This window comes from Bos indicus x Bos taurus, chromosome 19 (genome assembly GCF_003369695.1).
Source record: "Bos indicus x Bos taurus breed Angus x Brahman F1 hybrid chromosome 19, Bos_hybrid_MaternalHap_v2.0, whole genome shotgun sequence".
Taxonomy (NCBI): domain Eukaryota; kingdom Metazoa; phylum Chordata; class Mammalia; order Artiodactyla; family Bovidae; genus Bos; species Bos indicus x Bos taurus.
The window spans coordinates 39161570-39188193 of NC_040094.1; the positions used below are offsets into that span (position 1 = coordinate 39161570).

The window sequence follows — 26624 nt, forward strand, 5'->3', positions numbered from 1 at the left end:
ATCCACTTGTTGTTTGATTAGAGTATACGTGTATAGCAGTATAAGAAGTGATAACCTGGACACCCACTGGAAACTGTTGACTAGGGTCCAGTATTCACCTGCAGTTCCTTTTGCCTTTAGTATTATAGACTACCCATTACCAGTGTTACTTAGGCCAGCACCTTTCCCCCATTCAGTGAGTTTAATTCATATATTTGTAATTAGTTAGATTATGTTGTTTGTCTGCAATTTTCCCTGAGATCCCCCAACCTGCAAAATGATTTTTTGAAATCTACAGACATTAAAGGTCATTCTTTGTGTTGTAAAGCCCTATGCTGCTGCTGCTGCTAAGTTGCTTCAGTCGTGTCCGACTCTGTGCAACCCCACAGACGGCAGCCCACCAGGCTCCTCCATCCATGGGATTTTCCAGGCAAGAGTACTGGAGTGGGGTGCCATTGCCTTCTCCATGTAAAGTCCTATAGGTTTTGACAATTACAAAATGCCATGTGTCAACCATTAAAGTGTCATACAATATAGTTTCACTGCCCTAAAAGTCTCCTGTGCTTTATCTATTCATCCCTCTGACTCCTCTTGAACCCCTTGCCAACCACTGATTTTTTATATTGTTGCCTTTTCCAGAATGTTATGTAGTAGGAACCACACAGTATGTAACCTTTTCAGATTGGCTTCTTTCACATCAGTTCAGTTCAGTTCAGTCGCTCAGTCATGTCCGACTCCTTGTGAGCCCATGGACTGCAGCACACCAGGCCTCCCTGTCCATCCAACTCCCAGAGTTTACTCAAACTCATGTCCATTGAGTCAGTGATGCCATCCAACCATCTCACCCTCTGTCGTGCCCTTCTCCTCCTGCCTTCAATCTTTCCCAGCATCAGGGTCTTTTCAAATGAGTCAGTTCTTTGCATGAGGTGGCCAAAGTGTTGAAGTTTCAGCTTCAGCATCAGTCCTTCCAGTGAACACCCAGGACTGATTTCCCTTAGGATGGACTGGTTGGATCTCCTTGCAGTCCAAGGGACTCTCAAGAGTCTTCTCCAACACTACAGTTCAAAAGCATCAATTCTTTGGCGCTCAGCTTTCTTCACAGTCCAACTCTCACATCCATACATGACTACTGGAAAAACCATAGCTTTGACTACATGGACCTTTGATGGCAAAGTAATGTCTCTGCTTTTTAATATGCTGTCTAGGTTGGTTATAACTTTTCTTCCAAGGAGCAAGCATCTTTTAATATCATGACTGCAGTCACCATCTGCAGTGATTTTGGAGCCCCCCAAAATAGTCTGTCACTGTTTCCACTGTTTCTCCACCCTTTTGCCATGAATTGATGGGACCAGATGCCATGATCTTAGTTTTCTGAATGTTGGGTTTTAACCCAACTTTTTCCCTCTACTCTTTCACTTTCATCTAGAGGCTCTTTAGTTCTTCTTCACTTTCTGCTGTAAGGGTAGTATCATCTGCATATCTGAAGTTACTGATATTTCTCCTGGAAGTGTTGATTCCAGTTTGTGCTTCATCCAACCCAGCATTTCTCATAATGTACTCTGCATATAAGTTAAATAAGAAGGGTCACAATATACAAACTTGATGTACTCCTTTGCCGATTTGGAACCAGTCTGTTGTTCCATGTCCAGTTCTAACTGTTGCTTCCTGACCTGCATACAGATTTCTCAAGAGGCAGGTCAGGTGGTCTGGTATTCCCATCTCTTTCAGAATTTTCCACAGTTTGTGATGATCCACACAGTCAAAGGCTTTGGCATAGTCAATAAAGCAGAAGTAGATGTTTTTTTGGAACTTTCTTGCTTTTTCGATGATCCAATAGATGTTGGCAATTTGATCTCTGGTTCCTCTTCCTTTTCTAAAACCAGCTTGAACATCTGGAGGTTCACGGTTCACATACTGTTGAAGCCTGGCTTGGAGAATTTTGAGCATTACTTTACTAGTGTGTGAGGTGAGTACAATTGTTTGGTAGTTTGAGCATTCTTTGGCATTGCCTTTCTTTGGGATTGGAATGAAAACTGACCTTTTCCAGTCCCATGGGCACTGCTGAGTTTTCCACATTTGCTGGCGTATTGACTGCAGCACTTTCACAGCATCATCTTTTATGATTTGAAATAGCTCAACTGGAATTCCATCACCTCCACTAGCTTTGTTCATAGTGATGCTTCCTAAGGCCCACTTGACTTCTTATTCCAGGATGTCTGGCTCTAGGTGAGTGATCACACCATCATGATTATCTGGGTCATGATGATCTTTTTTGTATAGTTCTTCTGTGTATTCTTGCCACCTCTTCTTAATATCTTCTGCTTCTGTTAGGTCCTTACCATTTTTGTGCCCATCTTTGCATGTTCCCTTGGTATCTCTAATTTTCTTGAAGAGGTCTTTAGTCTTTCCCATTTTGTTGTTTTCCTCTATTAGTTTGCACTGATTGCTGAGGAAAGCTTTCTTATCTCTTCTTGTTATTCTTTGGAACTCTGCATTCAAATGGGTATATCTTTCCTTTTCTCCTTTACCTTCGCTTCTCTTCCTTTCACAGCTATTTGTAAGGCCTCCTCAGATAACCATTTTGCCTTTTTGCATTTCTTTTTCCTGGGGATGGTCTTGATCCCTGCCTCCTGTACAATGTAATGAACTTCCATCCATAGTTATGCAGGCACTCTGTCTATCAGATCTAATCCCTTGAATCTATTTCTCACTTCTACTATATAATCTTAAGGGATTTGATTTAGGTCATATCTGAATGGTCTAGTGGTTTTCCCACTTTCTTCAGTTTAAGTCTGAATTTGGCAATAAGGAGTTCATGATCTGAGCCATAGTCAGCTCCCAGTCTTGTTTTTGCTGACTGTATAGAGTTTCTCTGTCATGGCTGCAAAGAATATAATCAATCTGATTTCGGTGTTGACCATCTGGTGATGTCCATGTGTAGTCTTCTCTTGTGTTGTTGGAAGAAGGTGTTTGCTAACTCTGTTAGCCTTTACCCTGCTTCATTCTGTACTCCAAGGCCAAATTTGCCTGTTACTCCCGGTGTTTCTTGACTTCCTACTTTTGCATTCCAGTCCCCTATAATGAAAAGGACATCTTTTTTGGGTGTTAGTTCTAGAAGTTCTTGTACACTGTTCAACTTCAGCTTCTTCAGCATTTCTGGTGGGGGCATAGACTTGGATTACTGTGATATTGAATGGTTTGCCTTGGAAACAAAGAGAGATCATTCTGTCATTTTTGAGATTGCATCCAAATAGTGCATTTCACACTCTTTTGTTGACTATGATGGCTACTCCATTTCTTTAATACATTTAAGGTTCCCCAGTGACACCTCATGCGAAGAGTTGACTTATTGGAAAAGACTCTGATGCTGGGAGGGATTGAGGGCAGGAGGAGAAGGGGATGACAGAGGATGAGATGGCTGGATGGCATCACCGACTCGATGGACGTGAGTTTGAGTGAACTCCGGGAGTTGGTGATGGACAGGGTTGCCTGGCGTGGTTGCCTGGCGTGCTGTGATCCATGGGGTCGGAAAGAGTCAGACACAACTGAGCAACTGAACTGAACTGAATGTTTTTTCATTTCTTGAGAGTTCATTTCTTGTTTGCACTGAATAGTATTCCACCAGTTGTATATATCACAATTTATTTATCCACTTACCTACTGAAGGACATTTTGATTGCTTCTAAAAATTTAGCAAGTATAGATAAAGCTGCTCTAATCTAAATGTGCAGATTTTTCTGTGGACTTAAGTTTTCAAGTCAGTTGGGTGAATACTTAGGAGTGTGATTGCTGGATCTTATGGTAAGACTACATTTAGCTTTGTAAGAAACCAAGCCACCTTCCAAAGTGGATATACCATTTTGCATTCCCATCAGCAATTAATGAGATTCTGGTTGCTCTGTATCCTTGTCAGCCATTGGTATTGTCAATTTTTAAAAATTTATTCATTCTAGTAGGTACATAGTGATATATCATTGTTTTAATTTGCAGTTTCCTAATGACATACGATTATGCTGATTTGCTTTTTTGTTATCTGTGTATCTTCTTTGGTGAGGTCTCTGTTCACATTTTATGTCCATTTCGAAACTGGGTTGTTTGTTTTCTTATTATTGAGTTTTAAGAGTTCTTTAACTATTTTGATACACGTCCTTTATTAGGTATGTGTTTTGTAAAGATTTTCTACCAATCTGTGGCTTGTCTTTTCATTCTCTTAACACTATCTTTTGTAGAACAGCAGTTTTTCATTTTTATGAAGTCTAAATTATTTCTTTCATGGATCATTGGATCATGCTTTTGGTCTTATAACTAAAAACCCATTGCCAAACCCAAGGCCACTTACATTTTCTCCTGTGTGCATTTTAGTCTATGATTTACTTGAGTTAATTTTTGTATAAAGGGAGAGCAGTGCCTTTTTTTTTTTAACTTGGTTGTTTAGTTGTCCCAGCACAATTTGTTAAAAAGGTTTATCCTCTCTTGGTTGAATTGCTTTACATCTTTTTTCAAAGATCAACTGACTGTGTTTGTGTAGGTCTATTTCTGTGTTCTCTGTTCTGTTCCATTAATCTGTGTCTGTTCTTCCAATGATACTACTCTATCTTGATCACAGCATCATAGTAGTAAGTCTTTAGGTTGAGTAATGTCAGTCCTTCAATCTTCCTCCTCCTGTCCCACTCTCCTTTTTTCTTCATCTTCCTCTTCTCCTTTTCCTTGAGTATTGTATTAAAAATATGCTGCGAGAATATTTGAATTCCTTCCATTTCCTCGTGAATATTATTTTTAATTGGTTACAAAATACTTCATTATATGATCTGTGATATAACCAGTGTTTAGTGGAAAAAGTTCAAAACTTTTGATATCTCATTTTTGTAAATGAAAATAAAGTTATGTTAGGACAGAATAAAAACTGAATGAGTGATGGGATTGTAAATAATTGTAATTGTGTTCCTTATATCGATTGATTTATTTTCCAGTGTTTCTATTAATACAATGAGTAGCAATGCCTTTTTTATTAGGGAAAGGTAAATATGTTTGTGTTTGTTTTCTAAAGTCTGAGAAATACCTTTTCTTCCTTTTCTCCTCTGAATCTGATATTGGTATTTCTCTGTGTTGCTTTTATGAATCTTAATAAAATCTTTATGGACTTATCAAATTTATTGGTCTTTTAAAAGAACCAAGCAATGCTTTTTCTGCTTTAAATGCTTTAAATGGAAGTCTATTTAATTGACTTCCATTCTTATTTTTTATTATTTTCTTTTTCCTGTTTGGAGTTTAATTTGGTCTTCTTTTTCTATTTTCTTAAGATGAAAACTTAGATCATTGATTTTAAACCTTTCTTCTTTTCTACCATAAACATTTAAAGTTGTGTGTTTCCCTTAAGTGTGGCTTTAACTGCATCCTACAAATTTGGGTGGATTTTATAATTTTTATAATATTTTTATTTTATAATCATTCAGTTTATTAAAAGAAGAATACTTCCTCTTTGAATTATGTTTCTTCAAATTGTTGAGGCTTTTTAGATACCTCATTGTTATTGATTTCTAACTTAAGTCTTTTTGATTAGAGAACATACTCTAAGATTTTAGATTTTTGGTGTTTATAAGACTTATTTTATGGCCTAGAATAATGTATATCTTGGTGAACCCTTCATCCACCTAAAAAAAGTATATTCTATAGTTGTTAGATGTAGCATTGTATGAATGCCAATTGGATCAAAGTTAATAGTGTTGCTCACATTCTCTATCTCTTTAGTGATTATTTATCTGGTAGTTTTATTAGTTTCTTAAAGAGGATAGTAAAATTTCTAACTATGATTGTAGATATGTTTTTTTCTTGCTTTAGTTCTGTTGGAATTTGCTTCAAGTATTTTGAAGCTATTTTGTTATGTGAATGCTGCTGCTGCTGCTGCTAAGTCGCTTCAGTCGTGTCCGACTCTGTGCTATCCCATAGACGGCAGCCTGCCAGGCTCCTCTGTCCCTGGGATTCTCCAGGCAAGAATACTGGAGTGGGTTGCCATTTCCTTCTCCAATGCATGCATGCATGCATGCTAAGTCGCTTCAGTCGTGTCCAACTCTGTGTGACCCTATGGACAGTAGCCCACCAGGCTCCTCTGTCCACGTGATTCTCTAGGCAAGAATACTGGAGTGGGTTGCCATTTCCTCTCCTGTTATGTGCATACACATTTATAATTTTTTTGTCTTCCTGATGACTTGGCCCTTTTATCATTATGAAATATCCCTTTTTATATCTGGTAATATTCCATGTCCTGAAGTCTACTTTGGCATTAATATAGCCATTCCATCTTCCTTATGCTTAGTCTTAGCATACTGTATAATTTCCATTCTTTTTTCCAGCCTGTGTCTTTATTGGAATATAGTTGATTTACAATGTGTTAGTTTCAGATGTACACCAAAGTGAATCAGTTATCCACATAAATATACATATGTATACATATATGTATATCTCCACTATTTTTTAAGATTATTTTCTCTGTGTCTTCATATTTAAAATGTGTCTCTTGTAGATTACTATGATAATTATATGCTAATAAAATGGACAACCTAGAAGAAATGGACAAATTCCTAGAAATGTACAATCTCCCATGACTGAATCAGGAAGAAATGTAAAACATGAATAGACCAATTACCAGTAATTGAATCAGTATTTTAAAAACTCCCAAGAAACAAAATTCCAGGACCAAATGGCTTTATAGGTGAATTCTACCAAACAATTAGAGAACGATTAACACCTATCCTTCCCAAACTATTCCAAAAATATTACTGAGGAAGGAATGCTTCTGCGAACTCGTTCTGTGAAGGCAGTATCACCCTGATACCAAAACTAGACAAAGATATAATAATTAAAAAAGAGAAAATTACAGGTCAATATCACTGATGAACACGAATGCAGAAATCCTCAACAAAATATTAACAAACCAAATAAATATGTTAAAAGGATCATATACCATGATCAAGTGGGATTAATCCCAGGGATGCAATGATGATTCAGTATCTACAAATCAATCAATGTAATATACCACATTAACAAATTGAAGAATAAAAATCATATGATCATCATGTGTTATGAAAAAAGATTTTGACAAAATTCAACATCCATTTATGATAAAACTCTCAACAAAATGGATATAGAAGGAATATATCTCAACATAAGAAAGGCCATATATGACAGGCCTACAGCTAACATCATACTGAATGATGAAAAGCTGGATGCATTTTCTCTAAGGTCAGGAACAAGACAAGGATGCCCTTGAGGGTGTTATGCTGCTCAGTAAAATAAATCATACAGAGAAGGATAAATACCATATGATTTCACTTATATGTGAACCTAAAAAAACAACAACAAATGAACAATCAAAACAAAACAGAAACAGAGTGATAGCTACAGAGAATAAACAGATGGCTGCCAGAGTGGAGAGCAGGGAGGGGAAGGAGAGAGGTGAGGGATACTGAGAGGCACAAACTCCTAGTTACAAAACAAATGAGCCATGGGTATGAAATGCACAGTGTGGAGAATAAAGCCAGTAACTATGTAGTATCTTTGGATGGTGACAGATGATAACTGGACTTATTGTGGTGATCATTTTTAAGTGTATAGAAATTGTAAATCACTGTGTTGTATACCAGGCTTCCCAGGTGGCTCTAGTGGTAAAGAACCTACCTGCCAATGCAGGAGACATAATGAGACTTGGGTTTAATCCCTAGGTTGGGAAGATCCCCTGGAGGAGGGCATGGCAACCCACTCCAGTATTCTTGCCTGGAGAATCCAATGGACAGAGGAGCCTGGTGGGCTACAGTCCACAGGGTCACAAAGAGTAGGACATGACTGAAACAACAGTGTGCATGCTTGTTGTATGCCAGGAACTGACAGACTGTTGTAGGTCAATTATACTTCAAAAACAATCAAGCTCATAGAAAAAGAGATCAGATTTGTGATTAGCAGAAGTTGGGCATTGGGGGAGAGGGAATTGGATGAATGGTCAAAAGTTACAAACTTTCAGTCATAAGTAAGTATTAGGGATGTAATGTACAACATGGTCGGAGAAGGCAATGGCACCACACTCCAGTACTCTTGCCTGGAAAATCCCATGGATGGAGGAGCCTGGAAGGCTGCAGTCCATGGGGTCGCTGAGGATCGGACACGACTGAGCGACTTCATTTTCACTTTTCACTTTCATGCATTGGAGAAGGAAATGGCAACCCACTCCAGTGTTCTTGCCTGGAGAATCCCAGGGACGGGGGAGCCTGGTGGGCTGCCGTCTATGGGGTCACACAGAGTCGGACATGACTGAAGTGACTTAGCAGTACAAGATGGTAAATGTAATTAACACTGCTGTACAGTATATATAGGGCTTCCCTGGTGGCTCAGTGGTAAAGAATCTGGCTGCCAATGCAGGAGACACAGGTTTGATCCCTGGATTGGAAAGATCGCCTGGAGAAGGAAATTGCAAGTCACTCCAGTATTCTTGCCTAGGAAATCCCATGGACAGAGGAGCCTGGCAGACTATAGCCCATGGGGTCGTGAAAGAGTAGGACACAACTTAGTAACTAAACAACAACAACAGTATACATAAAAGTTGTTAAGAGAGTAAATGCTTAAGAGTTCTTATTACAAGGGAAAAAATTATTTCTTTAATTTTCTATCTGTATGAGATGATAAGTATAATTTTACTGTGGTAATCATGGCATATGTATGTCAAATCATTATGCTGTGCATCTTAAACAATGCTATATGTGAATTATATCTCAATAAAACTGGAAGGAAAAAAAGTGTCTCCTGTAGACAGACAGCATATAATTGGGTCTTGCATTTTTACTCAGTTAGACAGTCTCTGCTTTTTAATTGAAGTGTTTAGTTCATTTACAACTAATGCAACTATTGCTATGGATGGATTTAGGGTCTACCATTGAACTATTTCTTTTCCAGCTGTCACATTTTTGGCTATACTTGCCCTTTTAAAAAGTTAGTCAAATGCTTTTTAATATTCCATTTTGATTTCTCTATTTAAAAAAAATTGTTCCTCTTTATTTTGTCTGTTAGGGTTGTTCCATTGATTACAGTGTGTTCCTTAACTTATCACAGGCTACTCAGAATTAATTTTATACCACTAAAGGTGCTTCATTTACTCTGCTTTCCCCATCTTCTGTTTTATCGCTATATATATATTATAAGCTGTGCAGTGCAGTTTTATAATCTCTGCTTCAGATTGCCAGTTATCTTTTGAAGAGATTAGGAGAAAAAAGTGATAATGTTTTATATTTACCCACATATTTAGCATTTTGGTACTGCTGTTGATCTGAGTTTCCCTTTAGCGTCAGTTCCCTTTAGCTTGACGAATTTTCATTTAGATTTCTATTTAGAGCAGGTTTCTTAGCAAAAATTTTTCTCAGTTTTTGTTCATATGAAAAGTGTCTTTATTTTGTCTTTACATTTGGACAGTTATTGTCACTGGATATAGAATTCTGGGTTGACAAGTTTTTTCCCTTTTCTTTTCAAAATTTTAAATATGTTATTTTAGCATCTTCTGGCCTCCATTATTTTTGATGAAAAGTCAACTCTCGTTCCTATCATTATTCTTCTGTGTGTGATGGATCATTTTCTCTGGCTTCTTTGAAATTCTCTTTATTTTAGGTTTTCAACAGTTTGCCTGTAATTTACCTGTGTTTAGTTTTCTTTGTATTTATCCAACTGAGCTTCCACTGAGCTTCTTGAATCTGTAAATTGCTATTTTTTCACCAAATTTGGGAAATTTTTGACTTATTTTTTCTGTTATTTCTTCTGGTACATTTTCTTTCCTATTCTGGTTTTAATCTTCTTCTGAGACTCCAAATGTATGTTAAGTTGTGGCATTGGTGTTTTCCCACAGTCCAGTAAGCTTTTTGCCTAAGGGTGCATGGCAACCCGCTCCAGTGTTCTTGCCTGGAGAATCCCAGGGACAGCAGAGCCTGGTGGGCTGCCGTCTCTGGGGTCGCACAGAGTTGGACACGACTGAAGCGACTTAGCAGCAGCAGCAGCAGCTCCCCAGCCACTCCACACCAAATGAACTGGGAGTACCTTTAGGTGAAAAGCTGTATAAATAAAAGTCTCACCCAGTCGTTCTCTTCTTTCAAGGATCAAATCCCCACCAATTTCTGCCTGCTTTGGCTACTGCTTTCATTGTTTTTTGTTTAGTTGTATCTGACTTTTTGTGACCCCATGGATTGGGATTTTCCAGGCAAGAATACTGGAGTGGGTTGCCATTTCCTTTTTCCAGGGGATCTTCCTGACCTGGGGATTGAACCCTTGTCTCCTGCCTGTGTCTCCTACGTTGCAGGCAGATTTCTTTACCGCTGGGCCACCCACCAGAGAAGCCCTTGGCTACTGTTCAGTGCCCTAAAATAGGTGCTCTTAATTTTTTTGTCTAGTGTTGACAATTCTTATCTGTGGGAAAATCATTGCAACACAAGCTATTCTTCTGTTGCCCAGAAAGCTATCAGTTTTTAAAGCATTTATTTTCTGGTTACCCAAGTGAATTCTTAAAATTTCTAAAAGTTTTCTAAGTTCATACTTTAAGCTTATATGTATTTGGTCATAATATCTGCACATAGTGACTTCTTTTCCCTTCTAAGACTTTTTTTCCTTCTAAGACTTATTTTTGTGTAAAACCTCCACAACAATGTTATTTGACAGTGGGAGTAGCTGAAAAAACAATCTTTAATAATAACGATTTAGTTTTTCAGCCATAAATATGAAGCTAGTTGAGAAGGTAGTCTTTTACTTACATATGTGACCCCATGGACTGTAGCTCACCAGGCTTCTCTGTCCATGGAATTTTCCAGTATTCTTGCCTGGAGAATTCCATGGACAGAGGAGCCTGGTGGGCTACAGCCCATGGGGTTGCAAAGAGTTGGACACAACTGGGCAACTAACACACACACACACAAACACAATATAGTTTTGTCACAAACAGGTAATAAATATCATCAGAGAAAGTTTTGTCATTTGCAAAAAGGTTTGTATAAACTTCTTTTTTAACCTATTATATAAATGGGCTTCCCTGGTGGCTCAGATGGTAAAGAAATTGCCTGCAATTTCAGAGATCCAGGTTCGATCCCTGGGTCAGGAACATCCCCTGGAGAAGAGAATGGCTACCCACTCCAGTATTCTTGCCTGGAGAATTTCATGCACAGATGAACCTGGTCAGTTACAGTTCATGGATTGCAAAGAGTTAGATATTACTGAGCAACTAACACTTATAAGAGATGTATTAGTATGTAATATGTCAATAATATTGAAACATCTTTATATTACCAGGATAAATTGTATTGTTCTTTTAATATACTGTTAGGTGTGATCTACTGGTGTTTTATTTAGTATTTTTGTATCTATATTAACTTTTAAAATTTTAATTTAAAAATTTTTAAACTTTTACTCTTATATTGGAGTATAATATACATGAAACTAGCTGTGTTAGTTTCAGGTGCACAGCAAAATGACTCAGTCATATGTGCACATGCATCCATTCCCCTTCACATTCTCTTCCCATCTAGATCATTTCATAACACCAAGCAAAGTTCCCTGAGCTACACAGTAGGGCCCCACTGGCTAACCATTTTAATCAGAGCAGTATGTACATGTCACATTCCAGGATGTCTGGCTCTAGGTCAGTGATCACACCATCGTGATTATCTGGGTCGTGAAGATCTTTTTTGTACAGTTCTTCTGTGTATTCTTGCCATCTCTTCTTAATATCTTCTGCTTCTGTTAGGTCCCTACCATTTCTGTCCTTTATCGAGCCCATCTTTGCATGAAATGTTCCCTTGGTATCTCTAATTTTCTTGAAGAGATCTCTAGTCTTTCCCCTTCTGTTGTTTTCCTCTGTTTCTTTGCATTGATCGCTGAAGATGGCTTTCTTATCTCTTCTTGCTATTCTTCGGAACTCTGCATTCAGATGTTTAGATCTTTCCTTTTCTCCTTTGCTTTTCGCTTCTCTTCTTTTCACAGCTATTTGTAAGGCCTCCCCAGACAGCCATTTTGCTTTTTTGCATTTCTTTTCCATGGCGATGGTCTTGATCCCTGTCTCCTGTACAATGTCACGAACCTCATTCCATAGCTCATCAGGCACTCTATCTATCAGATCTAGGCCCTTAAATCTATTTCTCACTTCCACTGTATAATCATAAGGGATTTGATTTAGGTCATACCTGAATGGTCTAGTGGTTTTCCCTACTTTTTTCAATTTAAGTCTGAATTTGGCAATAAGGAGTTCATGGTCTGAGCCACAGTCAGCTCCTGGTCTTGTTTTTGCTGACTGTATAGAGCTTCTCCATCTTTGGCTGCAAAGAATATAATCAGTCTGATTTCAGTGTTGACCATCTGGTGATGTCCATGTATAGAGTCTTCTCTTGTGTTGTTGGAAGAGGGTGTTTGTTATGACCAGTGCATTTTCTTGGCAAAACTCTGTTAGTCTTTGCCCTGCTTCATTCCGTATTCCAAGGCCAAATTTGCCTGTTACTTCAGGTGTTTCTTGACTTCCTACTTTTGCATTCCAGTCCCCTATAATGAAAAGGACATTTTTTTTGGGTGTTAGTTCTAAAAGGTCTTGTAGGTCTTCATAGAACCGTTCAACTTCAGCTTCTTCAGCGTTACTGGTTGGGGCATAGACTTGGATTACTGTGATATTGAATGGTTTGCCTTGGAAACGAACAGAGATCATTCTGTCGTTTTTGAGATTGCATCCAAGTACTGCATTTCGGACTCTTTTGTTGACCATGGTGGCTACTCCATTTCTTCTGAGGGATTCCTGCCCACAGTAGTAGATATAATGGTCATCTGAGTTAAATTCACCCATTCCAGTCCATTTCAGTTCGCTGATTCCTAGAATGTCGACATTCACTCTTGCCATCTCTTGTTTGACTACTTCCAATTTGCCTTGATTCATGGACCTGACATTCCAGGTTCCTATGCAATATTGCTCTTTACAGCATCAGACCTTGCTTCTATTACCAGTCACATCCACAGCTGGGTATTCTTTTTGCTTTGGCTCCATCCCTTCATTTTTTCCTGGGGTTATTTCTCCACTGATCTCCAGTAGCATATTGGGCACCTACTGACCTGGGGAGTTTCTCTTTCAGTATCCTATCATTTTGCCAGGCTATGGTTTTTCCTGTGGTCATGTATGGATGTGAGAGTTGGACTGTGAAGAAGGCTGAGCACCAAAGAATTGATGCTTTTGAACTGTGGTGTTGGAGAAGACTCTTGAGAGTCCCTTGGACTGCAAGGAGATCCAACCAGTCCATTCTAAAGGAAATCAGCCCTGGGATTTCTTTGGAAGAAATGATGCTAAAGCTGAAACTCCAGTACTTTGGCCACCTCATGCAAAGAGTTGACTCATTGGACAAGACTCTGATGCTGGGAGGGATTGAGGGCAGGAGGAGAAGGGGGCGACAGAGGATGAGATGGCTGGATGGCATCACTGACTCGATGGACCTGAGTCTGAGTGAACTCCGGGAGTTGGTGATGGACAGGGAGGCCTGGCGTGCTGTGATTCATGGGGTCGCAAAGAGTCGGACACAACTGAGGGACTGATCTGATCTGATCTGATGTACATTCAATCTCAAATTCCTTAACTATCACTTCATCCCACCCTTCCCTCTGTATTAACTTTAAACTGATTCCTTTTTGTGCTCTTTTAGAACTATGGTTGTGCTAGGTTATACCAAATAATATGAGAAGTTTCTTTTTCTAGGCTCTGAAATAATTTATATAGAACCAGAATTATTTATTACTTAAAGATTTGAAAAACATCTTAAAAATTATATTAATATGAATTTAGATAAACATTTTAGCAACCTTTTCTTCTTTTCTCCTGGTTTTTAGCCTGTTCAGGAGTCAGGTTTTACATTTCTCAATTCAGTTTTAAAAATTTATATTTTTCTCAGAAACTTTCACTGAGAGTTTATTTGCATGACATTTTATTTTGTTTATATGGCACTTTATTTTTGAAAATAATCTTTTAAAGGGACAAAAATGATACTATCATGAAATTTACGTAGACATAAAAGCACAAAGAAGAAAATTAAAATAACTTGAAATCTCACCAATGTTGTCAAATAGTTCATTATCTTTAAAAATTATGGTTTTTATTGCTTCTTTTATTCTGCCTAATTTCTGTATATTTGTGCTTTCTTTCCTTTTTCCTTAATTACATTTGCTGATGGTACATCAATTTATTGGATTTCCCCCTAACCCCTGAAAAATTCCAGCTTTTATACTTATTTAGCATTTATATATGTTTTTCTCACTATTTTTAAGTTCAGGGAAAGTAATGGTTTTGAAGTGGTTTTTTAGCCACTAAGTTGTGCAATGGAACCCTTTTCAACGTTAAAATCTTATGTGAAATCCCAGTGTATAAATAGATAAAAGCCAAGCACTTGTGATTAAAGTAAAGGGGAATTGTAGGGGAAGGAAGGGAGTTTCCCAGAGTCTCACTCAATTGACACCCCTCCAACTCCTTCTCTTTCTTTTTTTTTTTTAATTTAAATTTATTTTAATTGGAGGCTAATTATTTTACAATATTGTATTGGTTTGCCATACATCAACATGAATCCACCACGGGTATACACGTGTTCCCCATCCTGAACCGCCCTGCCACCTCCCTCCCCGTACCATCTCTCTGGGTCATCCCAGTGCACCAGCCCCAAGCATCCTGTATCCTGCATCAAACCTGGACTGGCGATTCCTTTCTTATATGATATTATATATGTTTCAATGCCATTCTCCCAAATCATCCCACCTTCTTCCTCTCCCACAGAGTCCAAAAGACTGTTCTATACATCTGTGTCTCTTTTGCTGACTCGAAAAAGAGACAGGGTTATCATTACCATCTTTCTAAATTCCATATATATGCATTAGTATACTGTATTGGTGTTTTTCTTTCTGGCTTACTTCACTGTGTGTAATAGGCTCCAGTTTCATCCACCTCATTAGAAACTGATTCAAATGTATTCTTTTTAATGGCTGAGTAATACTCCATTGTGTGTATGTACCACAGCTTTCTTATCCATTCATCTGCTGATGGACATCTAGGTTGCTTCCATGTCCTGGCTATTATAAACAGCGTGGCAATGAACATTGGGGTACACGTGTCTCTTTCAATTCTGGTTTCCTTGGTGTGTATGCCCAGCAGTGGGATTGCTGGGCCATAAGGCAGTTCTATTTCCAGTTTTTTAAAGAATCTCCACACTGTTCTCCATAGTGGCTGTACTAGTTTGCATTCCCACCAACAGTGTGAGAGGATTCCCTTTTCTCCACACCCTCTCCAGCATTTATTGCTTGTAGACTTTTGGATAGCAGCCATTCTGACTGGCGTGAAATGGTACCTCATTGTGGTTTTGATTTGCATTTCTCTGATAATGAGTGATGTTAAGCATCTTTTCATGTGTTTGTTAGCCATCTGTATGTCTTCTTTGGAGAAATGTCTATTTAGTTCTTTGGCCCATTTTTTGATTGGGTCATTTATTTTTCTGGAATTGAGCTGTAGGAGTTGCTTGTATATTTTTGAGATTAGTTGTTTGTCAGTTGCTTCATTTGCTATTATTTTCTCCCATTCTGAAGGCTGTCTTTTCACCTTGCTTATAGTTTCCTTTTTTGTGCAGAAGCTTTTAATTTTAATTAGGTCCCATTTGTTTATTTTTGCTTTTATTTCCAATATTCTGGGAGGTGGGTCATAGAGGATCCTGCTGTGATCTATGTTGGAGAATGTTTTGCCTATGTTCTCCTCTAGGAGTTTTATAGTTTCTGGTCTTACATTTAGATCTTTAATCCATTTTGAGTTTATTTTTGTGTATGGTGTTAGAAAGTGTTCTAGTTTCATTCTTTTACAAGTGGTTGACCAGTTTTCCCAGCACCACTTGTTAAAGAGATTGTCTTTTCTCCATTGTATATTCTTGCCTCCTTTGTCAAAGATAAGGTGTCCATAGGTGCATGGATTTATCTCTGGGGTTTCTATTTTGTTCCACTGATCTATATTTCTGTCTTTGTGCCAGTACCATACTGTCTTGATGACTGGCTTTGTAGTAGAGCCTGAAGTCAGGCAGGTTGATTCCTCCAGTTCCATTCTTCTTTCTCAAGTTTGCTTTGGCTATTCGAGGTTTTTTGTATTTCTGTACAAATTGTGAAATTATTTGTTCTAGCTCTATGAAAAATACCATTGGTAGCTTGATAGGGATTGCATTGAATCTATAGATTGCTTTGGGTAGTATATTCATTTTCACTATATTGATTCTTCTGATCCATGAACATGGTATATTTCTCCATCTGTTAGTGTCCTCTTGGTTATCGGACGCTCATGACTCCAGAGAGCACTGTTAGACAACCACCGTTCTAACTTTTTCGTTCTGTTTTTTATCTTTATTGTTTCCTTTCTCCTGCTTTCCATAGGCTGGTTTATTGCTCTTTTGTGATTTTTTGAATTTGTTGCTTCATGTATTTCTTTTCATTCTTTCTTATTTAATATTGGAAATATTGAGGTCTATGCTAAGTCGCTTCAGTCGTGTCCGACTCTGTGCCACCCCATAGATGGCAGCCCACCAGGCTCCCCCGTCCCTGGGATTCTCTAGGCAAGAACACTGGAGTGGGTTGCCATTTCCTTCTCCAATGCATGAAAGTGAAAAGTGAAAGTGAAGTCGTTCAGTTGTATCCGACTTTTAGCGACCCCATGGACTGCAGCCTGCCAGGCTCCTCCATCCATGGGATTTTCCAGGCAAGAGTACTGGAGTGGGGTGCCATTGCCTTCTCCATTGAGGTCTATAAAGGTCCATAAATAAGAGATCACTCTGTACAATGCTGGTTATATTTCATAATATTTTACACAGGCTATTTTCTCAATAGATGGTAATTATAGTTTTGAGTTTCCTCTACTACCCACAATGTATGTGTGCATGTGTTTTCAAATGTCTAAGTATGGAGAGTTTTTTTACTCTTTTAAATGTTAAGTTCTAGTTTTATTTTGTTTTAATCATAAAATAGATCTTTCTAATTTTGAGTTTTTAAGAAATTATTGATTTTTTTGGTAATCCAGTGCTTAATTAATTTTCATAAATATGAGCATTTGAATGTGACTAGTCTGAACTGATATGTGTTGTTAAATGTAAAATGCACATAGGTTTTGAAGATATAATACAAAAACAGGTAAAATAGCTCAATAATTATTTTTTGTTCATTACATATTGAAATCATACTATTTTGGTTTAAAAAAAAATTATTTGTTTTTGCCTGTGCTGGATCTTCATTGCTGCATAGGCTTTTCTCTAGTTGTGGTGAGCAGAGGCTCCTCTCTAGTTGTGGTATATGCAGCCTTCTCGTTGTTTCTATTGTTGCTTCCTTTGTTGAGGAGCACGGGCTCTAGGGTGCTTGGGCTTCAGTAGTTGCGACAGGTGGGCTTAGTAGTTGCGGTTCCCAGACTAAAGCACAGACGCAATCGTTGTGGTGCCCGGGCTTAGGTGCTGCATGGCATGTGGGGTCTTCCCAGATCAGGGATAGAACTCATGTCTCCTGCATTGGCAGGTAGATTCTTTACCAGTGAGCCACCAGGGAAGCCCCAAATCATATTTTGTATCTACTGAGTTAAATAAAATAAATATCACTGAAATTAATTTTATCTCTTTTTGGGCTATGTTTTGAAATGAGGCTACTAGAAAATTTTAAATTACGTGTGTAATTTTATTTCTATTGGACATAAACTGCCCTCTATAATTATATATTTTTATCCATGTGGTCTATTAGAGACTAGTAGTGACTTTACAATTGTTTTTCAGTAATTTCTACTTATAGTTCTTGAATTTTTCACTATATATATTTTAGTACTATTCTATTTAGCACATAACAGGTCACTTCTATTACAGATTGTACTTTATATAAAATAAAATGACTCTGTTGGCCTGTTTGTGTTCTACTTTGATATGAATTATTGCTATTCTTGCTTTTAAGAAAATTTGTTTAGGACATTTTGCACATCTTTCTTCTTTTAATTTCAATCTCACTTTATTTCAGGTGAATATCTTTTAAACAGTAATCAAATTAACTGTTATCTTTTTGCATAGAAATTCTTTACTTTTTTTTCACTTGTTTCTGTTAACTTTTTTCTTTTTAAATTGAAGTATAGTTGATTTACAATATTATATTGGTTTCAGGTGTACAACATAGTGATTAAAAAATTTTATAGATTATTCTCAATTTATGCTTATTATAAAACATAGGCTATATTCCCCATGCTATGCAATATATCCTTATAGCTTGTTTTTAATAGAGGACTCTAATTTTTCACAATTATTATCATCAGTTATGTATCATTTTATGAGTTTTATTATTTGCTACATTATATTTTTCTGTTTTATTACATTGAATATTAAAAAAATTTTTTCCTCTTTAAATTTTGTGTTCACATTGTGCTGTGCTTAGTTGCTCAGTAGTGTCCAACTCTTTGTAATGGATTGTAGCCTGCCAAAGCACCTCTGTCCATGGGGATTCTCCAGGCAAGAATACTGGAGTGGATTGCTGTGCCCTCCTCCAGGGGATCTTCCCAACACAGGGATCGAACCCAGGTCTCTCGCATTGTAGGTGGTTTCTTTACCATCTGGGCCACCAGAGAAACCCATTATTACACTTATTACATTAGTGTTTGAAAAATCGTAGTTAAACCCATTTTCTTTAATTATCATTGTCCAAGATGGCATAGTACCCATTAACTTTATGTAAATGAGTAATTTAGCTTGTTTTCTTCTCTATTTCTTTCCTAACTAGTATTCAGATGCTTATTACATTTTTTAACAAATATCTTAATTAAGAATTACTCTTTAACAATAAGTTTTAAACTGTATTTAACCACAGTTACCTAGATTTAACTTATTTTGCTGGTTTGAATTTCATCACCACCTCTTTCTGTTGATCTGTGTGTCCTTGAAAAGATTTTCTTCAGGAAAGAATGTACGTGATAGAAATTCAGAGCCACAACTGTTTGAAAATGTTTTGCTGGTCTCCTTCATGTTATATAACCAACATCTTGACTATGTTTAGAATTCTTGCGCACAGTATTTTTCCTTTAAAACACTAAAACTTTCATCTTCGGGTGCTTATTTTGTGGAGAGGACATTTTGACTCTGTTATTCTGTAAACTACTTCTTTTTTTTTTTTTTATGTCTGGGTACTTAAAGAATGTTTTCATCCTCAAAATTTGAAATTTCAGAAGGGTATGTGTAGATGTTGTTATTCACTCATCCATCCATTCATACATTTGTTTCTATTTTTTAACAGCTTCATTGAGATGTAGTTCTTATACCATAAAACCTATCCATTTAAAGGGTGCAGTCCAATGGCTTCTAGTATGGTACTCACAGAGTTGTACAGTCATCATCACAATAAATTTTAGAACATTTTTCATCATCTTCCAAAGAAAACTTGAACCCCCTTAGCCTTCATTCTTCAATCTGCAGCCCTCTCTCCCACAGCCCTAGGCATCTGCTTGTCTACTTTCTGTTCCTATAGATTTTTGCCCATTCTGTATGTTTCATGTAAATGGGATTATACTATATGTGACCCTTGCTACTGGTTTCTTTTGATTGATGAAATTATGATTTCAGAGATTTATTTGTATCGTAGCATGTATCAGCATTTCCTTTTTTATTGCTGCCACATTTTGTTTATCTGTTCATCAGTTGATGAGTGTTAGTATTTATCCACTTACTGGCTGTTAAGAATAATGCTGCTACAAACATTTGTGTACAAGTTTTTATTTGAACACTTGTTTTCATTTCTCTTGTGTATATACCTAGTAGTGGAATTGGTGGGCAACTCTCTTTTTAGCTTTTTGAGGAACTGCCAGACTTTTACAAAGTAACAACACATTTTACGTTCCCACTAGCAATGTATATGGAGAAGGAAATGGCAACCCACTCCAGTGTTCTTGCCTGGAAAATCCCATGGATGGAGAAGCCTGGTAGGCTGCAGTCCACGGGGTCGCACAGAGTCGGACACGACTGAAGCGACTTAGCAGCAGCAGCAGCAGTGTATAAGGATCCTAATTTCTCTCCATCTTCAACAGCACTCATTATTGTCCATCTTCTTGACAGTAGCCATGTGAAACTGGTACCTCAGTGTGGTACTGGTTATTGTTTCCTGATAACAACTGATGTTAAGCATCTTTTCATGTGTTTATTAGTCATTTGTATATCTTCTTTGGATAAATGTCTATTTAGGTTCTTTGTTTTAAAATCAGATTGTCTTTTTATTATTGAATTGTAAGAGCTTTTTATTTATTCTGTATATAAGTCTCCTATTAGATACATGATTTGCAAAAATTTTCTCTTTCTTGATAGCATCCTTTGAACCACAGTAGTTTTAATTTTGATGTCAATTTGTTTCTTTGGTTGCTTGTTCTTTTGGCATCATATCTAAGAAACTATTATCTAATCCAAGGTTACAAGGATTTATGCCTATTTTCTTCTATAGTTTTAGCATTTATGTTTGGGTCTATGATCCATTTTGAGTTAATTTTTGTATATTATATGGGTAAGGGTTCAATTTCATTTCTTTGCATGTAGATATTTAATTGTTCCAGCACCATTTATTGAAAAACAGTTTTTTCCGTTGTTTTATCTTGTCATCCTTGTCAAAAATTTATTGAATATAAATGTGAGGGTTTACTTCTAAATTCCCAATTCTGTTCCTTTGATCTGTGTGTCTGACTTTACACCAATACCATATTGTCTTGATTACTGTAGCTTTGTAGTAAGTTTTGAAATCAGAAAATGGGAAAGTTGTCCTCCTTTTTCAAAATTGTTTCGACTATTCTGGGTACCTTTAATTTCCAAATGAATTATAGGATTAGTTTGTCAGTTTCTGCAAAAAATCCAGCTGAGATTTTTATAGAGATTGCATTGACTATTTAGATCAATATGGAAATATTCCCATATTAATAGCCATAAGTCTCATATGTAAACATGGGATGTCTTCCCATTTAGTTTCTTCCTTTAATTTAAGGTCTTTCATTTCTTTCAATAATATTTTGTAGTTTTCAGAGTTTAAGTTTTATACTTCTCTTGTTAAATTTATTCCTTAGTATTAATTCTGTTTTATATTATTTTAAATGGAATTTTCCTAATTTAATTTTTCCTAATTTAATTTTGGCTTGTTCATTGCTACTGTATAGAAATACAGCTGATTTTTTATATTAATCTTGTATCCTGCAAACTTATTGAACTCATATTTTAGTTCTAATAGTTGTCAGTGGATTCCTTAGGGTTTTCTATGTACAAGATTATATCATCTGCATGTAGAGATAGTTTTACTTCTTTCTTTCTAACCTGCTGCTGCTGCCAAGTCACTTCAGTCGTGTCCAACTCTGTGCGACCCCATGGACTGCAGCCTACCAGGCTTCTCTGTCCATGGGATTCTCCAGGCAAGAACACTGGAGTGGGTTGCCATTTCCTTCTCCAATGCATGAAAGTGGAAAGTGAAAGTGAAGTCACTCAGTCATGTCTGACTCTTAGCGACCCCATGGACTGCAGCCCACCAGGCTCCTCCATCCATGGGATTTTCCGGGCAACAGTACTGGAGTGGGGTGCCATTGCCTTCTCCCTCTTTCTAACCTAGACTCTTTTAATTTCATTTTTTGCATATTTGCCCTGTCCAGCACCAGTGCAATGTTGAATATAAGTGGTAAGAGCAGACAGCTTGTCTTGTTGCTGATCTTTAGGAACAGGGGGAAAGTATTCAGCCTAAAACAGTAAAACAACCAGTTATTTTACCTGCAAAGTGGTTTATTTGGGAACAGCAAAGACTTGCAATTAAGGACGTGCAATCATGGTTATCCACAGGCAAGCCCAGAAAACAAAAAAGAGGAACTTTCTTTCATAGAGGAGAAGGAACTGGGAGGAGCTGTTATAAACAAAAAGACCATTGGAGAAAACTGGGAGTTGCAAGTGTAATGGCTTCTTGTTGACTGAGTTATTGTTAACAGTCTCTCATTGGCCAGACTCTTGCAGGACAAGGAGAAATTTTTTCCTTCCTCCTACTGTAGTAAAGTAGGAACCTTCTCCCTGTTGGAGATACAGTGATATATCTCTTCCTGTTGGTCTGCAATTGACATCGATGGGTAGGGCCTTAGAGCTCCCTTTTCTGGCACCCTGACTTTATTAAAAAAGAGGGGGGGGGGTCTGTATATTGATTTTCACCTATCATTAAGTATGATGTTAGTGGGTTTTTGTAGATGATCTTTATGAGGCTAAGGAAGTTTCCTTCTATTTCTAGTTTGTTGAGTGTTTTTGTTTGTTTTATCATAAAGTGCTGTTGAATTTTGTCGAATGCTTTTTCTGCATCCATTGAGACAATCACATCGCCTTTGTCCTTTATCCTATTAATATGGCATATTACATTAATTTAATTTTGGATAGCATTTATTTTTACCTTTGAATTCAACTTTTCATCCTTTAGCCTTCAGAGGAACTTGGAGGAACCTATTTAATGATATATGCAATAGATATGAACATACATCTTAGAATTTAATGGTGGTCCTTAGTGAAATTTTTATTTCCAGAACTTTATACCCCATCAAAAGTCCTACTTATGGCTATGTAGGATTTTTTGTTTGGTGTTCTTGAGTGGTGAGAATGTAAAACAAAATTTTAATATGCTTATGTAACCCAACTGTATAAATTCGTAACATTATCTTGATAGTATATCTAGTGCAGTTTCATATTACAGGCACTAGAAGTGAAATATACATAAGTATCCTCTTCTGTGGCATTACTTACAATCACCTTATTCTGCAACTTTAAAGTTTTTAAAGAGAAATTTGTATCCATTTGTTAATCCTCCAGATTTTCTTCCTTCTCTCTTGGTACTTTTTCTTTTCTGTTGATCAGCTTTCCTTTTCGTTTAGATACTGAGGACTTCCTGGCCGAAGGTTTGCGGAATGAGAACCTCAGTGCTGGTGCAAAGGACAACAGAGACCATATTCTGCGGGGCTTGCAGCAAATCAAAGCTAGGTTTGTATAAACCGGTTCCATTATTCTTCTTCATAAAGTTTAAAGCAATTTATAATCAGCAAAATCTACTTTAATTGTATATAAATTATCAAAGTAGGACACATTTATTATAGTTCTTTATACTTGGTAGAGGCTTTTAAATGTTTACTGAATTGCATTGAAGGTAGGCAGGCATATTTAGGGTAGTTAGTTTACCACAATGGAAATATTTTTATAGTTGTATATGTTAAGAAAGTTATTCTGCTTTTAGCTTTGGATTGTTATGTTAGTCTTTATTGGACACTTTTGCAAAATGGGTGAAAAGCTAAATATTTATGCTTGTCCAAATTACTGAAAGAGAGGACGTTAAGCAGTATGAGACAATTTCCACTATGAGTTTTAGTCCTGATTTTATATCCTCATCTCCTTCCCGAATAGAAAACTTAAACTAGACTTATCCAGTTGATTCTTTCCTCCTATTAAAATGTCTTACTCTCAGGCTGATTGGAATATCATGCTCATTAAGTTGTTTTTTTTTAAATTAAAGGCCCTCACCTAGTTTTTGTGCCTTTTAGAATGTGAGCACCTGACAGATGCATACACTTGCTTGATGGAGGGAGAAATAAAAAATTTCCATTACAGTATATTCCTCAACCACTTCTTGTTCGAAGTGTGATAACTGAATGAGAGTTGGGGATAAATGAGTACAATCTTAAGTCTTTTTCGACTTGGAGGCAATGTGATTTGAAACGTTTGAACTGTGTACTCTTAGTAAAGGAAGAGCTTCAGCAGTGTTATACCTGGGATTTCATTTGTGTGGCAGAAAGATCTTATCATCTACTTTAGAAACATCATTGAAACTCCTTAGAAGCAAGGAGTTTTATCCTTTCGAAGGGCACAGCCAGAATATATTCCCTCCAGGAATGTGAGAGAACTTCACAAGATGCCCTGCTGGATCTTAATCGATCTTTCCTGCTGGCTAATTAAGCATCACTTTTACTCAGCAACTGGGGACTATGTAATTATCAGCCTGGGTTGCCCTGAATAATTGAAACAAACAGAATGCAAAAGATGAAAGCTTTTTGCAAAAGTGAGAATATCTGTAATTTTTGTTAGGTTGGAAGAGTGTTTAAAACAAACTTCCCTATACTTTATTAGTGGATAAGTTTAGGCTTAGTTGTGTCTGAAGGCTCAGTTAGTAACTTAAAGAATTTTTTATTTCTTTAATACAAAGTTGATCTTTGTATTATAGGATTATTATAAGGATGGCATGAGGAACAAAGATGGAATTATTTTAAACTGTACTATAGGGAGTGAAAGTGAAGTCGCTCAGTCGTGTCCGACTCTTTGCTACCCCATAGACGGTAGCCTACCAGGCTCCGCCGTCCATGGGATTTTCTAGGCAAGGATACTGGAGTGGGCTGCCATTTCCTTCTCCAGGGGATCTTCCCAACCCAGGGATCAAACCCGGGTCTCCTGTATTGCAGACAGACGCTTTACTGTCTGAGCCACCAAGGATAGCGAGAGGGATGCCCAAAATATAATTGTGTATATGGTGGTGTTAATGGTATAAATCTGTGATAAGGTATAAATCTGTGATGGTATAAAAAAATAATTTTATTGCATCTATGGAGACAAATATACAATGAGTAGAAATTCTCCTTTCCTGTTATTTGCAGTGCAGCACTTGGAAAGGACTGAATTTCAATCTGAAATTGATAATAAAAGGTGATTTTGTGGTGACTCACTGTTATCTCAGTGTTATCACTTACATATTACTTCTTAGTTCTCTTTTTTAAGTGCATACACACACTCATACACACACACCCATGCACACAGACATAGAAGCTGTATTTATTATGAGGCAGAGAGGGTTCCTTGTTCTCAAAGGACTTGCTGTGTGGTTTGTGGGATAGATATTCAGGAAATAATCAGCAGGGGTTTTAGGAAACATCTGCATTGTTGATGGGAGCTTTCTGTTCATTGATTTGTTGTAAGAAAGATGACACTTTATTTAGAATTTCACAATTATCAGATCAGGAGGAAATGAGGAGCCAGAAATTAGATACTGTACAAGAAAATGGAAAAATGAGGATTTCCTTTGGCAAGCTGTTTGAAATTGTCTTAAATTTACCCATTCAATCATCATCCCATAATGTAACCCTTGTCTTACTGAATCTTCTTTTTCAGCCGCATTGCGTGTATGGCCCCATGTATGGGTGGTTGATGTTATGTACTTATATGTATTTGTAGCAGTTGCTTTGAGAGCACTGAAAACTTGTACAATGCCAATCGCATTTACTTTTTTTTGCGTGGAAGTTGTATCTCTCCCAGAGGCTCAGTATGAAAGGAAATTTGGAAATCATCAAACTTGAGAGCTAAATGTATATGGAAAATGGCCAAGTAACATCAAAAGAATTAATGAAAGCCACTTTAAAAGTTTGATCTTGAGTCATATTAAAGCAATAAAACTTTAGGGGTTTGGTAAATTTGTGGGGAGGTAGGCATCTGTCTAAAACTACTAACTTGGCACATTAGGGCCGAAGGTGGGTAAGAAATCTCTAGCAGGATAACCTGGGAAAGACACTAGATAAATATAAATGCCATATATACATATACTGCCCCCCCCAAAACTTTCCATTCTATCTTTGTTGCGTCCTTGCTTTAATTCATTTAATTATTTCCTCCACACTGTGCTGCTTGAGAATAGAGTGGAGTGATGGGAAAATACTGATTCCTGGTAAACTCTAGGGGCTTGGCTGTAATTTTTATGGTGGCTCAGAATTCAGTGCTATTTGCCATGACTGTGGACTCGCTGTAAATTAAAGCATCTGACTTCATCACAGCTGTTATGTGCTGTTTGCCACCTTTCTGTTGCCTAGAGTGACTGACCCCAGAAAATGATAGTTGTGTTGAGTCATGGATGTCCTCCAAGTGCTCATCTGTTTTTCAGTACAAGTAGGTTTTCTGTCTTCCCAGACTGAAAATCATATCTGTATTTCTGTCTTGATAGGGTTTTTTTGGCTTAAGAGTATTACCAATGAAGGATAATGTTTTCCATATAAGACAAATAAAAAACGGATGGCACTTTGCGTGATTCCAAGGAAATGAAGTCCTGTTGTGGTATTTGATGTCCTGAGCTGTGATGTTCATGGCTCTTCTTCAAACTGCCTCCTCATTTAAACCTTCTCCCTAAAACTAACAGCTTTCACATTCTGAGTCCAAGTTTTCAGCAAGCTCTTTAGAGAATGATTAGGATGAAAGCCAGGCAGAGGCTCCTCCTGTTTTATTGCGGTGGTCACTGCAGGACCAGTGCCAGCTGTGAGGCACCTGGAATGAAACATACTTCATCTATACTCAGACGTTTAAGGGCGTTCTTATGCATTTGCAGAAACAGTTGAGCATTTCTTAAGTTTGATTCAGGGGAGGCCATCTGACAGCAAGAATGCATTGAGAATGGGGGAAAGGGTGAAGAAAATAGAAAATTTTTATTACTGAGGTAGGGATAAATTCTCCATGGCTCATTTTGGAGCAGCTAGTCATTTATGCTCACTGTTGGAAGTGAAGTCTAGAGCCAATGGAAACAAATTTAGAGTATTGTTTTCTTTTGTGAAACTTAAAGGAGTTCCA

At 37.3% G+C, this 26624-nt stretch overlaps 1 protein-coding gene across 1 annotated transcript in view; it reads left to right on the top strand.

Annotated features, from left to right (window-relative positions):
• Nucleotides 1-26624, top strand: part of SKAP1 (src kinase associated phosphoprotein 1) — a 305979-nt gene that overhangs the window by 26230 nt on the left and 253125 nt on the right. Inside the window, exon 2 of the mRNA XM_027517749.1 lies at nt 22910-23015. Coding sequence (XP_027373550.1) covers nt 22910-23015 — 106 coding nt within the window. The remainder of the gene's footprint in view (nt 1-22909; nt 23016-26624) is intronic.